Genomic DNA, 15,065 nt, shown 5'->3' on the forward strand with positions numbered 1-15,065 from the left:
AGCATGCTGGGACCTCCAAAACAGGGAGATAGTAATTAGATGTATTTGACTGAAATTGCAAAAGAAATTAGGAAGATAGAGACAATGATAGAATATGAGAGTAGGGTGCGTGGATTTAGGAGTGACCAATCTCTTTCACAGCTAACTTCAGTGGTTTTAAAAAGAAAGCAGTTTATGCATTGCTCAGGAAAACATGTTTTTGCATGCTATAACCAACAAGTTTTGTATGTCCTTGTGTTTTAAGATTTCATGATTGAGATACATGCATGTCATGCTCCTTGCTCATTTCTTCTTCTTTTTAGACTCTGGATGGACGCAGACTAGCTTGCTTCAAGGCCGTACAGAACAGACACATTCCAAAGATATTTCTCACCAAGGTGTGTGTTCATTGCAATGTTGATATCGCATTCAACCCACCCTGGTCACATGACTCGTTATCAGTTTGGATAGTATGTGTGTGCTTGTACGTATAGATGCATTTAACAGAACCAAGCCATGCCCTTAGCTGTTGTTAGAAGCAGCTGCAAGCCATTATCAGGTCCTTGTTGGATTTTCAGACATTTACCCGTGTGTGACATGAGATTCTATTTGTGCCATGTAGCATGGCAACTTTGTTGTCATTCTTGTGATATGTGACAACAAAACAATTTTTCTTCCGCAAGTTTGTAAGTGCAAGTGTCACATTACTTTTTTTTAAAAGTAACACTGCAAGATTTCATGTAGCATTGCTAGGCCACATTTTCAGTTTCAGTTAACAACAAGCAGGGATACATTTCACAAAAAATAAGAAAAAATCAGGAGACATACCTCTATAACAAATCATGAGAATATCTTCTTATTATTCACGGCAGTGCCTAACATGCTTCATGACTAATTTTACCTGTTTTGTGTGAGAGTAATAGTTATGTCTGATCTGTAGTGTTATTAAATTCAGTTGTGATTACATTCCTACTCTGTTAAGGTATTTTTACAGTAAAATCATCATTGTATTCATCATTATGATCACAATCACTGTTGTTTTAATCCTCATTGTCATTATTTTCATCATCCTCATCATATCACTATCATGTTACCATAAAGATTACCATTGCAATCGCTGCCACCACCACCACCACCAACACTATTACTATTGCCAACACCATCACCATCACTATCACCATCACCACTACCATCAATACGACCAACACAACCACCACCATCTCAATAACTACCACCGCCATCACCACCAACCACCACTACCATCACCATCACCACCAACATTATCACCGCCACCATTTCAAAAACCTCTACCACCACCACCACTGCCAACCACCATCACCTTCACCACCAACTTCATCTTCACCGTCATCTCCACTATTCACCACCATCATCTCCATCACTGCCACCACCACCAGCATCATCATCACCATCAATATCATTGTCTCTATGCTCATTTTTGATATCGTTATCTATCATCACATCACCGTTATCATATGATGTGATTGTACCTGTCACACTTGATCGTTTCAGAGGGGGCGGCGAGAGAAACGCTTTGGCAGTGACCCTGCCAGCTACCTCTGGGAGGCCCTTGATGCTCACGTCAAGAAAAGTCAGGAGCTGGTCCGATCGCCCATCAAGAGGTTTGATACAAGATCCATACTCCAGAAGCTGAGAGAGCAGGATACTGGGAACCAGGTCACAAAGGTCAGACCCTGGGTCATCGCCATGATCACTCTGTTATTAATGTTTGCCAGAAAAAATGTCAAGTTCAAATTTGCTGCATATTTTTGAGCTTTTTTCAGGCTTGCCAAACTGGTTTGACAGCTGTTCGTTCTGGATTTCCAAAACTGTATCCCAAAGCATTTATTAGCGTGTATATGTATGTACACTTGAGTATATTATGTAGGTTCTTGCTAATCACTATGGCATGTTGATCACTATTTCTATGTTGGTGTTTTCTTTGTGTGTCTTCTCTTTTGGTCTCTGATACTTATTTGTGAGAAGTAAGTGAACTGCAGGCACAGATTTCTTGGTCAAGTGGTCATTTTAGGTATTTCAGATACATAAAAAACACAGTGACCTTTGAACAGAAGGTGGAATTGTTAAGGAGTTTGATCTAAGAAAGATATAACAATGGCCACAGCAAAGCACTTGAATACTGTTAGCAACTTACCTTTTGGACATACAAGTTTATATTCTGTCTGAGGAACTAGGCATTGAGGAGAAGGTCCTTTGCATTGCCTATTGGCAATGCAAAGCACTATTGGCATTGCCACTGCTGCCCACAGATTTTAACCCGGTATCTCAGGATTGAGATCCCTCAATGATAACCACTGAGCCACCACAGGTTAGTGAAATATGTAGTGGTTATTTACACCATAACTGAATGACACTGTGTCTTCCCACTGTCAGATTGATGAGAAGGAAACCCTACCATTGCATCCCCCGGCCACGAGGTCATCTCTCCTCAAGAAGGTAGCGGCCTTCTCCAAGAGGGCGCTATCACCCAGCAAGGACCCTCGGCAGGCGAAGTCCAGGGACCCCCTTGCCGCGGTCATGATGGAGGAGGATGCGAGACAGGCCTCTGGGATGGACACAAACCAGAACAAACATCTAGAGATGGTGGGCTGATGTGTATTCAATGCTTTTTGTCTTGCCTTAAAGTTATCATGCATTTTGTCTCCCTGTGTTGTCAATATCAGTGGCAGAGCAAGATATTTACTTATAAACCATGGATTCGTGTACAGATTGATGGGTTATGACTCATAGGAGCAGGAATATTTGTACGAATGTAATCAATGACAGTAGCAGAGAAGTGAATATGGCAATACAAGGTAAATGGAAGTGTGGGAGTTTTAAGGAAGATATGGCATGTTGTCTTTGGGAGGATATTTGGTTGTCATGGCAATGGAGGATGACGATGATGCAGAAGAGAAATTTGCTTGGTAGGGACAAGTCGAGAAGAATATGCTGAAATTGTCAGGAGAATGACTAAAAACTAATTGATATTTGAAAGAAAAAAAAAATTGAGTTCCTGTGTCTTCTTTGGCATGATTCACAGATCCTGAGTGACCTAGTGTCCTTCCTCCGCTCAAACATGCCGTTCCACACCCAAGAGAGGCTGGTGAACTATGCCTCTGAGTACGTGGGCTGCCAGCTGCAACAGATGAAGCATATGATTACCCTCCTGATGGCAGCAAACGGCTTCACCGAAGACATGGATGAGTTGGCAAAGGTGTCCCTGTAAGTCCAGAACTTGTCTGTGTTGCCAAATCAGAGATGAAATTTTTTTACCATGTTTGATATAGCTTTTGTTTTCTTCATTAAAGATAATATTGTGGGGTTGTTGGTTTTTTGGTTTTTTTTCCAGATAAATTTTTTTTTCTTCATTTTACATTTAGCATGCCTTATGTGTTCCATTTTCCCATTTCCCATCCCAAAAATGATGAATGTAGAATACAGCAATTTCAACGCAATGAATCCAGAACTGAATTCACATATTTGGTTTTCAAATGAAGAAACAAGAAGGGAAAACTGAGAAGTCAGCCATGAATTTTGCCCTTTAGCGCTCTAGGTTCAAAGCCGTCATTATCCAACGCTGCACACTTGCACTGGTTTGACGGTCCCTGACCAGTAAAAATCACTGTCAGACCAGTAACTTTTTCAAGAATTGACCGTAAAAAAGGGAAACACTGGGTACTGGGTAATGGGTTAGTGTGCAGCCCTGCGTTATCATGCCAATATGCCCAGTCTTCATGCAGTCTGTTTTAGTATATTGCATCTTTGTCCCCCTAGTCATGCAGTCGTCTTATTGCCAATTATCTTTCATGTGACATAGAAACCAACCAGCATCTGAGAAGGAGCAGAGTCTCTTCTCCGTGATCGAGAGGCTCTTCTCGGCAGCACAGCACCTCTGCTTTCCGCAGCCTCCAGGTGAGTTTGTTTCCATCATAGTGTGAGGGGAGGGGCTGGGGGCACAATGCATCAAAGCACAATCTGAGGATCACACAATTTCGTCATTTGATGGTTCACAAATAAGGCTTGCAGTTGGAAAGTGAGGTTTGTTCGTATTTTGTTGATGTCAATGCTATTGCCCTTGTAGTGTTGTTATTGTTTTTTTTTGTGTGTGTTTTTTTTGCCAGTGATTACTTTTGACTTTTCTTACCATGAAAAGGTCTTGAATGACTGGACTTGTCATCTGTGAGATATCAAATTCCCATCGATTCTATACAAGAGGCATCTACCAGTAGTGTCTGTAAGCAGTTGGTGAATTGATGTTTCTTTAAATATATCTTTCAAAACTTTTTGTACATACTATTGTTGAGTGTAGAGTGAAAATAAATGCAGTTAAAGTGTAGTACTAATGTATAGTCTTTCTTTTATGAAAATTGGGAGGTTTTATTTTCGCTTTTTATCATCCCCCCATATTCTTCCCGACCCCACCCAATGGTTTTCTGCTGGTTTTGTGTTTCCCAAGGATTCAAGAACTTCTTCCTGTCCCTGGCCTTCCGCTGCCTGGACCGGACCATGTTCCTACAGTACGTCAGCCAAGGTGTGCTGGAGCTCAACGAGGCGTTCCTCATCCAGTTGATAGAGGAGATGACCGATGAGGACCGGGCAAACGTTGACCTCAAGTTCAAGCTGCTGCACAAAATACCCAAGGTAGAGATACAGTCTTGGGTGTCAAGGAGATAACACACCTTGCTTTCAATGGGAAGATCTGGGCTAGGACCCTGTTTCATAAAGCTGTTTATAAAGTTACACACGACTTTTCGAATGACTTAAATATGGCAAGCCAAGTGGGTTTCCCAATCATTGTTAAGTTTAATAGCTATAAAAGAATTGAAATTTGCAGATGATAATGATTGTTCTTACATGTTAACACATTTTTAGTTGAAAGTGTATTTTTGTTCCAATGTAGTGAAATATTGACATACAGTCGTACTTTGTTGAAACCTAAGAGAAAAAAAAACGGGCACAGATATTGGCACCTATAAATTCCAGTAGTTTGTAAAGTCATGCGTAACTTCATGAACAGCTTCGTGAAACAGGGCCCAGTATTCAGTTCAATACCTGACTTAAGAAGCAGAGTTGTAAGCAAGGGAAATTATGACAGGGACACTGCTGAAGATCCTCTCGTACTAGCAATATTTTGTTAGATGGTTCTGAAATTAGCTTGCCATATTGAGGAATTTGTTCTTCATAGCCATGCAAGTTTTAAAAAAAAAAAAAATCTTTATCAGGAAAATCCTCTGTCTTGCAATGATCACTTGTATGGTATGGTATCTTCTTGTATGTAGTATTTGTTACAGCAGGATTTGCCTGGTATATTGAAATTTATTTTAATGTTCAATGTTCATCGTTCAGTGTACATGTAACTTCAACGTTTGTAAGTCCAAAATTAGATATTGGATTTGATGCAGGTTGGGTCTTCACTGTGCTGCTCAGGGAGTGCCTCTCGGAAGGGAGGACAAATAATCACAGAGGTGTATTGTACTGGATTAGTGCCATATCAACAGAGTGCAATTGATGCTGAGTTTAACTTATGGCAAGAGTTGCAGACATTATGAATAAACAACAAAATATGTGTGTGTGTGTGTGTGTGTGTGTGTGTGCATTTGAAAAGACTATTATGAAATGTAAGAAAAAAAAACGTCGTGCATTTCAGCAATGTCGCCAATCAAATGTTGTTGTTTTTTTCTCTTCCTTGAAGGCATCTGCAGAAAGAGTTTTGCTGCAGTGGGATCATCCAAAGAGTAACTTGATTAAAGCCCAGCATTACACTTCATCATGCCTACAGGAAGGTATAACAATCATCTTACACCAAAAGATTGTGTCACATTATTTATGTAAATTTATGTTATTATTGGTTCATAGTGAGTTCTGTTGCTTTTGGATGAATTTGTCCAAAGTACCTCATCTTCTTATTTGCAATTTCACTACTCACAAACCAGTTGTCAAAATTCCAGATTTAAGAATATCTACGAAGGGAAATGATGGGGTGATCAAAGGGTGATGCAGTTAAACCCATAAATTCCCCAACCCACATTTCTGAGATTTGATGCCGTATCGTTATATCTTTAATTCTTACTGTTCGTTGGTATTGTTTTATAAGAATGGTTAAAAGAATGTTTTCAATTTAGTCCTTTGTTGTTCACATTTATTTGTTTGCTCCAAATCAAAAATATTAAAAGTCTCTTCATTGCTAAATCTATTACTTGTCCTCAAATTGGCAACACCTTTTAGAAAGTTTATGTTCCTGGTGTATTGAATTTACAAGACTGTAAGTACTGTAAAGTGAGGAATGTTTGCGTGCATTTAAATTTCATGTATTTTTGCGAGAGCCAATATTTGCAAAATTAAAATGCCACTAAAGTTCTTGTCTACACTAAATGCATTGAATGCCAGCGGCAATTCCTGAAAATTTCATGATGCTGAAAAGGCCATAGCCTCCAATTTGCGAAAATTTCATGCCATGAATTTATCATGTTTTACAGTAGTTCCCAAGATCTTCTTCCAAGGTAGGATACACAGTATCAGTCAGAGTTGCCTGTTTGCTAAAGGCAAGATGGTATTTTATGCAGCAAACTTTCTCCACGACTTGACAGGTTTAAAGTATGCCTTCAACATTCTGTGGTCTTGCAGGTGCCGAGTCTCGCCAGAAAAATCTGACTGCCAGTGCAGTGACACAGACTCGTTCTCACAGGTCCCGAAAGAAGAGCAGTGAAGCAGGTAAGCAATCACGATGTGTAGTCATTTGAAAAGAGAAGGCAGAAATGTCATGACTAAAGTGTCAAAACTCAACACATTATTTTGTTGTAATACTGTATGGACTCAGCAGTGATGACTCTAAGGGGAAGGATTGTAATTCCTGAATTCCCGACGAAAAAAATGATTTTTTGATCAATGGGAGTGTTGTGAGAGGATGACATTATTGCCTGGGCTATTATGCATTTCTGATTACAATTGATATAATTATTATATATTTTTGTAAAAATATGTAAAACTTTGAATTTCGCAGCTCTCGTATTTCAAGTCTGATTTCGATGAATTTTCTACCATGCCGTTCGTCTGATCTTACTCTATTCAGTATAGTCCACATGAACATGATGTGTGGAATTGAACCGAGATATTTCCTCCATGCATTCAGACTGGTTTCATCCGCAGTACCGCTAATTTTCTTTTTGTCTCCGCAGCCATTGTAGGTCAGGAGGTGTATGAGGACTTCTTTCAAGCCATCCCAGATTTTCCTCCCCTCACTTACTTCATGAAAGTCATCGAGGGAGCAGGTGAGAGACAAAAACCCTTTGGAACAAAATGATGGACAATTAACCCTTTGTGTGCTTGGAGCAGTTGTTGGCAACAGAAAAATCCCGTAGCATTGTACACACTGTCCAAATACCCCATCACGGAAAGGGTTAATCATTTTTTTCCTTCCTTTTTTTGTGTGTGTTTGTTTGTGTGAATGAACTTTAGGATTTGATAGATTTGACTCCATATCTGTGAAACATGAATGTCACTCTGATGGTCATGTGCACATTTTGGTTGCTCGTAGCATACAATATACATCTTTGGGATGCGGCGATCACTTACATGTTGTACCAGCCCTCAACAACTGATGCTGATACACAGCATAATATATTCAATTTGCCTGTGCAACAGAAGGATGGTTTGTTGTAACCATCATTTACCCTGTGATAGTGGAGTGACGAGATGCTGTACCACAACAGCATTCTCTTGCCGAAGACCATGATGAAGTACAAACACTGTGACGAGGATGATTGCATTCCTGAACAATATAGTTTTGCCTCCAGTAATGAAATTATATGAATTGACATTGATCATAGTCGAGGTCGAGTTGACTTTCACCATATTCACTGTGGGATACACTGGTAAAAATGAGACTACATGTAGACCCCAGATTTTACCCAGAAATCATAGTTTATCCATCTTCCCTCCCATTCTCACTTCCAGACCAAGCCTGGCAGACTCCGGCGAAGGGAAGATCGGAGCTCCAGCAAGCCCTCAACTCTCAGTTTGTGGGGCGCGTGGCACTGCAGTCTTCTGTCAAGGAGCACGGTTTGGACTTGGGAGGGATAGCTTTCTGAGACTAGTCACTTTAGACTCATTTTTGCTTGTGGCCATTCGACCATGTATTTCCTTGACAATCATTGAATCACAAAGAATGTGGGCTCAGATTCAGGAGGTAGTTAAAGGGCAAGTCCACCTTCATATACATAAAAATTGAGAGAATGCAGCAATATCAGTAGAACACATCAGTGAAAGTTTGAGGAAAATTGGACAGCTAGTCTGTTCAAAAGTTATGAATTTTTGAAATCTCAAGGCTATCATCGCTGGATTAGAAGACTACTAGAACTTGTGATGTCACGTGCATAGAACAAAGTATGAAGAAAATTCAACGTATTTTCACTTTTCTCGCATAATAGTAGAGCACGTGACTTGTCTCTTTCAGAAAGCAGGGGGAGTAATATTACCCTTCACATATGTCATTAGCGAGTTGAGGGAATGTGTACTTTTTTCAAAAAAATGAAACTTTGTCAAATTCTCTTTATATTTTCCTTATATCGTTCTACGCATGTGACATCATACACTGTAGTAGTCTTCTCATCCAGCAGTGAATGTGCAGAAATTAAAAAATTTATATAACTTTTGAACGGATTGTCTGGTTTTCCTCATACTTTCACTGATGTGTTCTACTAATATTGCTGCATTCACTCGATCCTTATGTATATGAAGGTGAACTTGTCCTTTAATACATGTAGGCATTGCACATTGCATGTTTGTCTTCATAGAATATGATCATGTTTCCAGCCAGGGTGAAAAATTTTGTCCCAGATAATTCTTCATTCACTCTGGAGTTCCTGGTTGTACAACACATCTTTGTCTGTACAGAGTGGTATCAAGGTTCCCAGTTTTGTTTTTTAATGTTTTGGGATAATGAGTGCATAGGAAACAGAGGTATCAAGAACTGGTATATTCTACTGCTCTTTGAGTTATTTTGCAGGTTTGGGGCGAGACAGTGGTAAGATATAGAGTACAAAAAGAGACTTGTCCTTTTTGTAGGCAGTACTGATATTTGTTATCTGCAAGAAATGCTCTAATCATTCCATCTGAAATCACAAGCTGCAGAAGGGCCCTTTTTCTTGTAAGCCATCAAGTATTCATGGAGTTGGGCAGTGTCATTAGTCCACATTGCACATCATTAGCATACTTGTTGTAGTAGTAGAGATGATGACACATATCTAATAGAACACCCTACTACATGTATGTTTATCGTCGAGCGTGCTCTGATGCTCGTGCAGTTAAAAAATACACACACACAAATGAAATTTAAAGCACATGTGAATAAATCGATGGCTCCATTTTTTAAATATATTTGTTCATTGATAATTCGAGTCATACACATGCTCCACCTCATGAAGGTTGCCATGACAACTGCAACATCATGGCTGACTCATGGCATTTCTTTCCTACACTTGCCCAACCTAGTCACAGCTGAATAATGCTCTTTGTATTCCGCCTGTTGGAAGGTCCTCACATACCTGAAAGCCAGTGATTACTTGTCAGTGTGTTGTGCATTTAAGAATTTTTATAGCCCGAGAAATTAGCTTGTATCGATAACTGTGCATCCTCATTGCAAATATATCCATCACCACCAGTGTGTGGTATTTATAGTGCAATATGCATGTAGTGTTTGTTGTAGGAAACGTGGACACGTTACATGTATGTGATGTTGGAAATATTTTTTCATGTTGGAAGAACAATCATTCCCATTGATTCATGTGTAAAAACTGACAACCAGGAGAAAATACCTGTAGTAAGATCATGCATGCTGTGCGTGGTAAGTGGGAAATATATAATTCAGTGATATATTACGCCCTTGTAGAATGTGCAATATACCCTAGCTGTACTCTCTGTAAACTGCTAAATACAGCCATACATTCACACAAACATGCACATCCAAACACATGCATCACTGAAACATGCTATTTTGCTGACAGTGGTAATGGATTAAATTGCCAGTGTTGAGAACGGAGAAGTGGGAACAATAGGGACCATCAAGTTTTATTCATCGACAAGTTTTGTCATCCAGTTTCATATGAAATATATATTTATGTACACTAGAAATGTGTAAAATTTAATCTTGACATCTCTTTACCAGTGAAACCCATCCTGGTTGAGGGAATGATCTAACATACATGTAACACATACCGAAGAGCACAAATAGAGCACAGCTTATTACAGAAACTCATTAGAAAGTGTATCAGAAGTGATCAGATATAATCTTGGACTTTGTATATCTTTCGGTGTTACAGTTGTTTCTCAAATTCTGTATTCTGCTGTTACAGCAAGCTATTTAGTATGTCTTCAACTAGCTCCACAGATTTTGAACAGTGTTCAGGACCTTTTGGTTCTCAATTGCTGATGTGATGTGCAAGCTAGTCTAATCTCAATGTCTTCGTTCCCGTAACGATACAGAGAGACATTTACCAATTCTACATGTCGTCATTGTGTACCCATTACTTAATCAGTTTGACATACAGTAGTGGCCAAGAAATAAATGCTATGTATTTATGTGGATCCATTTGAGCTGCTCTTCATGATCAAGAGAAATTTTGCAGTGTCTAGAGCATATAGTCTTGGATGTTGAGTGCGCCAAAACTGTGAGATATTCAGATATGTGATATTGTGTTCAGTCAAGATGCAGAATGATTGACAGATTGTCAAATTCCTGCATCTCTTGCAAGACTGATGGACGGAGGATAAATCACACACTACATTCACAGCGCAAAACTTCAGTTCAAGTAATATCAGCTAGTTGAATACCACTACTAAGTAGTGCGGCAGAGTAGCTTTGCCCTTCTGTGAAATGCACCAATACATGTAAATCAATTCAAGGCCACTCTAAGAATACATGTATGAACAGTTTGAATTCTATGCTGCTAGGGCATTAGTATACACTAGGGTGATTTCGCTGCTTGAAACGTGCATACGTGGTATGGTTCTTGTACATCATTCATTTCAATCCACTATTTAATATCAAGTGCTGTGTACAAAGTAGATTCTCTTGAGGATTTGTTTCCAAACACTCTTCGCTGCCTTTTTCATTCAACATACATGTACAATTCATTTGCAAATGCTCCCTATTCTTCTGGCCATATCTTGGATTGTATCCAATGTTGACAATGAGTTCAGTACTACACATACAATGTATGCTGCTGAAATCATGCTATTCTTCATACATGTAGATGGCATGGTCCCAGCCAAAGAAAGGTGGGTGCAGGACACCTTTTGAGAAAAACCACAGATGATAATTTCATGTGTGAGGTGCCTCATAAGACATTACTTCATTTCTAAGAATGACCTTTTTTTTTTACTTTCTACCCACCCCCCCCCCCCCAAAAGAAAACAAGTTATACCTAAAGCTGCCTATATTTGCGTGAGACCAAAATGTGACTTTATGCAACTATTGAAAAACATTGTTTTGAGATTTCAATTTGTGATAGATTGTGATGTTTTTTGCATTTGCGTGCTTGAATGAAGCTAAATTGTGATTCTTGTTCTGTTACTTTTGTTCAATGATTAATCATTTGTGTTCTAGTCCTGTACTGGCTCACTTTGGACATGTATGGCAGAATAAATGCAATATACATCTCTCTTCAGCATCTCCTTTTCCAGTGTATAGCCTTTGTCATTGATATGATTCTTTTTACATGGTTATTGTCATATTCATGTCGATATAATTATAATTATGTATAATTGTTCTACCTATATACAATTTTTACATCATCAGGTTTACAAATATACATACAAGGTACACAAGAATAGTAAAAATAAGAGTAGTACAATTTGACATGCTCAAGAAGATGATGTACATCCTGTTATTTTGGTTGGTAATTTCAAGACCTGAATCAATGTGACGTTACATTAGTTTTCATTTAACCTCAGTGACTGCAATGCTCACTATCACAAGATATACATTGGTCAGTATAGCATCGCAGGCAGCTATGCAAGGAATTCACCATGGCGAGGTAATTACAGCACTGACACTGCATACAAATTGAAATGCAAATTTATAGTAAAGATTGGTCAGACACGACTGTCCTGTTGACGAGTCAGATGTTGACAAGAGAAAAGGAAATACAAGCTTGTACATTTTCATCTGGTATGAATTATTGTTAATTCGTGCGGAAGTGCAAACCTAAGTTTCACAAAGTTTGAACCTTGGCATGGGATGCATGAATTAATTTTTTAGAGGTCACTGAGGTCTTAACAAACACCATTTACTGCTTGAACTGCCATATTCCTGGATTTTATGACAATGTCAACATTGCTATACTAAACACCTGTAATAATTAATGCACCACATATATAATGTAATTATGCTTCAGAAAAGCTAGCCTGCGACTACATGTACATATCACATGACTAATGATCATGGCATAAACATTAGCTACAACACTTGTACAACATTAAATGAGTATAAATTGGCTATAGAGAAGACCCTATTTAAGCCCTAGGATCTTGTGGTTGCAAAGGTGGTTTGGAAGGAACATCTGGAAGTGCACAACATGCCTCGGAGTGTGTACAATAACATTATCACAGTGTAACTAAATCAAGACACTAAATGTAGCACCGAGCTAGCACAGTAGGACAGTCTTAAACAAACTCAAGTGATGTTAGTTCAGTGTTGAACTGTGGAATACAAACTGAGTTTTACACAATTAAGTCACATCCTTGTTTTGGAGGAGGTGGTATGTGATCAGAATAATAAACTTGGAAAATGCCATGGCAGCAACCGCTGTACTGTGAGCAGTTGTAGCCACTGCTGTGGTATTCAAAAATACTGCAGAGACTCCAACTCTCCCGCTTTCGACGGGAGATCTCCCGCCGAAAGCCCATTTTTTCAATATCTCCCGTTCTCCCGCTTGAGATTTGATTTCTCCCGCCCTGGCTGTGTCTCCCGCTTGAAATGATTTCTTACTTATTGCCATCGTATGTTGAAAAATAAGCCTTATATAACATGAGAAAGCATCAAGAACCCTAGAACTTCCAGGGCCCTGGACCCTGGCCGCAAGGAACTTCAGGCTTCGCGCACATCAAGTTGGAGTCTCCCGTTTTCCAAGGGTTACAGGCGGGAGAATCTCCAGATCAGAAGGTGCTTTGGGTTGGAGTCTCTGATACTGTGCAGTTAAGTTTCCACTGTTAACACAAAACAGGACCTTTGACTGTCTTTAACAAGTATCAAAAAGACCAATGGCACTGATAAAAAAAAGAAGGAAAAAAAATAATGCACCAGATGCATTCTACACATTCTTCAAAAGTGTAACACATGACACAATACAAATAAAATCATGAGTTCACTCACATTTTGTAATGCAAAAAAAAAAAAAAAATGCACCCACTAGTAAACTGTAATTGTAAGTCATATACACTGTATAACTCTTAGTCTTATTCAAAACATGAATATAAATTTGATATAGATATACTAACAAACACTGGTAGCTTTGGTGTGAGGTTAGATGGAAGAATGTTATGTCATTCATCTGATTTGTAATTGACAACTATTTACTGGCAGTAAATAATTGTGCACCTGAAATGTTTACATACAGAAATATATTTTTTTTTCTTGTGCAAGTTACTACGTAATAATAGATCTGTCTATACAGATTTGAACCCTGGTGACACTCTTTGGTTGAATTCTGGAGCGTGCCAATTAGGTGGACGGATGAACAGTGTATAAAGCATAATATATCTAAATAGAGTGAAACATCTCTGTCACTGTAAAGGCTGGAGAATATTCTCTTTTCCTGCCTGAATGTTTAAGACTCATACTGCCATCAGAAATAACAAACCAAACAAAGTAAAACAACTGATGGGTTGTACACTGTATTGTGGATTGTAGCAACAGCACCTACAAATTGTAAATGGAAGTCACTGAAAACAGAACAAGCTTTGCTCTCCCGAGCTGCAGTTATGTCATTGGTTTGAAACAGATGCAACTGTGGCGTGATTGGCTTCTTAAAAGCTGCTCCCTAAGATGTAGCACCTACATGGATAAAGCAGGCATATCCACCCACATCCAAAGAACTAAAACTATTGGCCCATGACAGAGCTTCAAGCACCTACAGTTTGAGGCATTGTAGCAGTTGCCAGGAGAGCCACCGTGGCTCATTTTATCCTCATTGCCTTGTCTTTCAGAACTGATGTCAAGCTGTTGGTCCCACAGTAACTTGCTCATAAGCATGTAAGTGCATTTTTAGTGGCCATGCGAAATAAATTCAAATTTACATGAATGCACAAACACGTAGAATATGTCATAGGAAATTACAAGCAAAATGATGTAGGAAAATGTGCAGCTGGTTTTACCTGCTGAATAAATGATCGCAATGTCTCCACTTGAGAAAGTTGTTTTAATTGCAATCATTCTTTTGTAGCTCTCATCCTAGCTAAACACATAGATTATCGCACTTATAGACTACTGGTATGTCATATTTTCAATCACTGCCCTTTGGAATAACTGTGTTGTCATTTAAATCACATGAGCAGGAGCAGCTTTCACTGCAAAAGTGGAAATCAAGTTCACAATCTTGAAAGCCACAGAGGGAGTAGCCATTCCTTTGACAAACATGGGGGGAAAGGTAAAAACAAACAAACAAACAAACAAATGGGCCTGTCGCTGGAGATGAAATTTCACTTCGTAGCCAGGACAACAACATTCAATTCATGGTAAAAATATACCACATTCCTGACAAATGAGACTTTATTCTTAATCTCATGGCAGAAGGACAATGCCTCAATGATTCACAGAGAAATGAATAGAAATGTCAGAACATTCTCATTCCCCCAAAATAAGCCCACAGGATACTTCAAGCAAACTCCCTATAGCCAAACCCAGTCATAATCTGGTGGGGCAAAAACGAGGAAAAATACAAACATTTCAGGGTTCGCAAAGATGGGCTACAACCTTGATAACCATCCCATAGTGACGCCTCTTAGCATCAAGTGGACTTGGCGAGTTTTATCTGATACCATCGGATGACAACACACATCTCGCTGCAAAT

General features: G+C 39.1%; 1 protein-coding gene across 1 annotated transcript in view; it reads left to right on the forward strand.

Annotated features, from left to right (window-relative positions):
* Positions 1-8,087, forward strand: part of LOC139719873 (gamma-secretase-activating protein-like) — a 31,585-nt gene extending 23,498 nt beyond the window's left edge. The window contains exons 14-23 of the mRNA XM_071631258.1: positions 303-377; positions 1,510-1,683; positions 2,392-2,601; positions 3,041-3,222; positions 3,818-3,912; positions 4,457-4,641; positions 5,693-5,783; positions 6,625-6,711; positions 7,176-7,268; positions 7,954-8,087. Coding sequence (XP_071487359.1) covers positions 303-377; positions 1,510-1,683; positions 2,392-2,601; positions 3,041-3,222; positions 3,818-3,912; positions 4,457-4,641; positions 5,693-5,783; positions 6,625-6,711; positions 7,176-7,268; positions 7,954-8,087 — 1,326 coding nt within the window. The remainder of the gene's footprint in view (positions 1-302; positions 378-1,509; positions 1,684-2,391; positions 2,602-3,040; positions 3,223-3,817; positions 3,913-4,456; positions 4,642-5,692; positions 5,784-6,624; positions 6,712-7,175; positions 7,269-7,953) is intronic.
* Positions 8,088-15,065: the final 6,978 nt, after the last annotated feature.

Source organism: Diadema antillarum, unplaced genomic scaffold (assembly GCF_040938485.1).
Source record: "Diadema antillarum isolate AM-2024a unplaced genomic scaffold, OU_Dant_1.0 scf00000116, whole genome shotgun sequence".
Taxonomy (NCBI): domain Eukaryota; kingdom Metazoa; phylum Echinodermata; class Echinoidea; order Diadematoida; family Diadematidae; genus Diadema; species Diadema antillarum.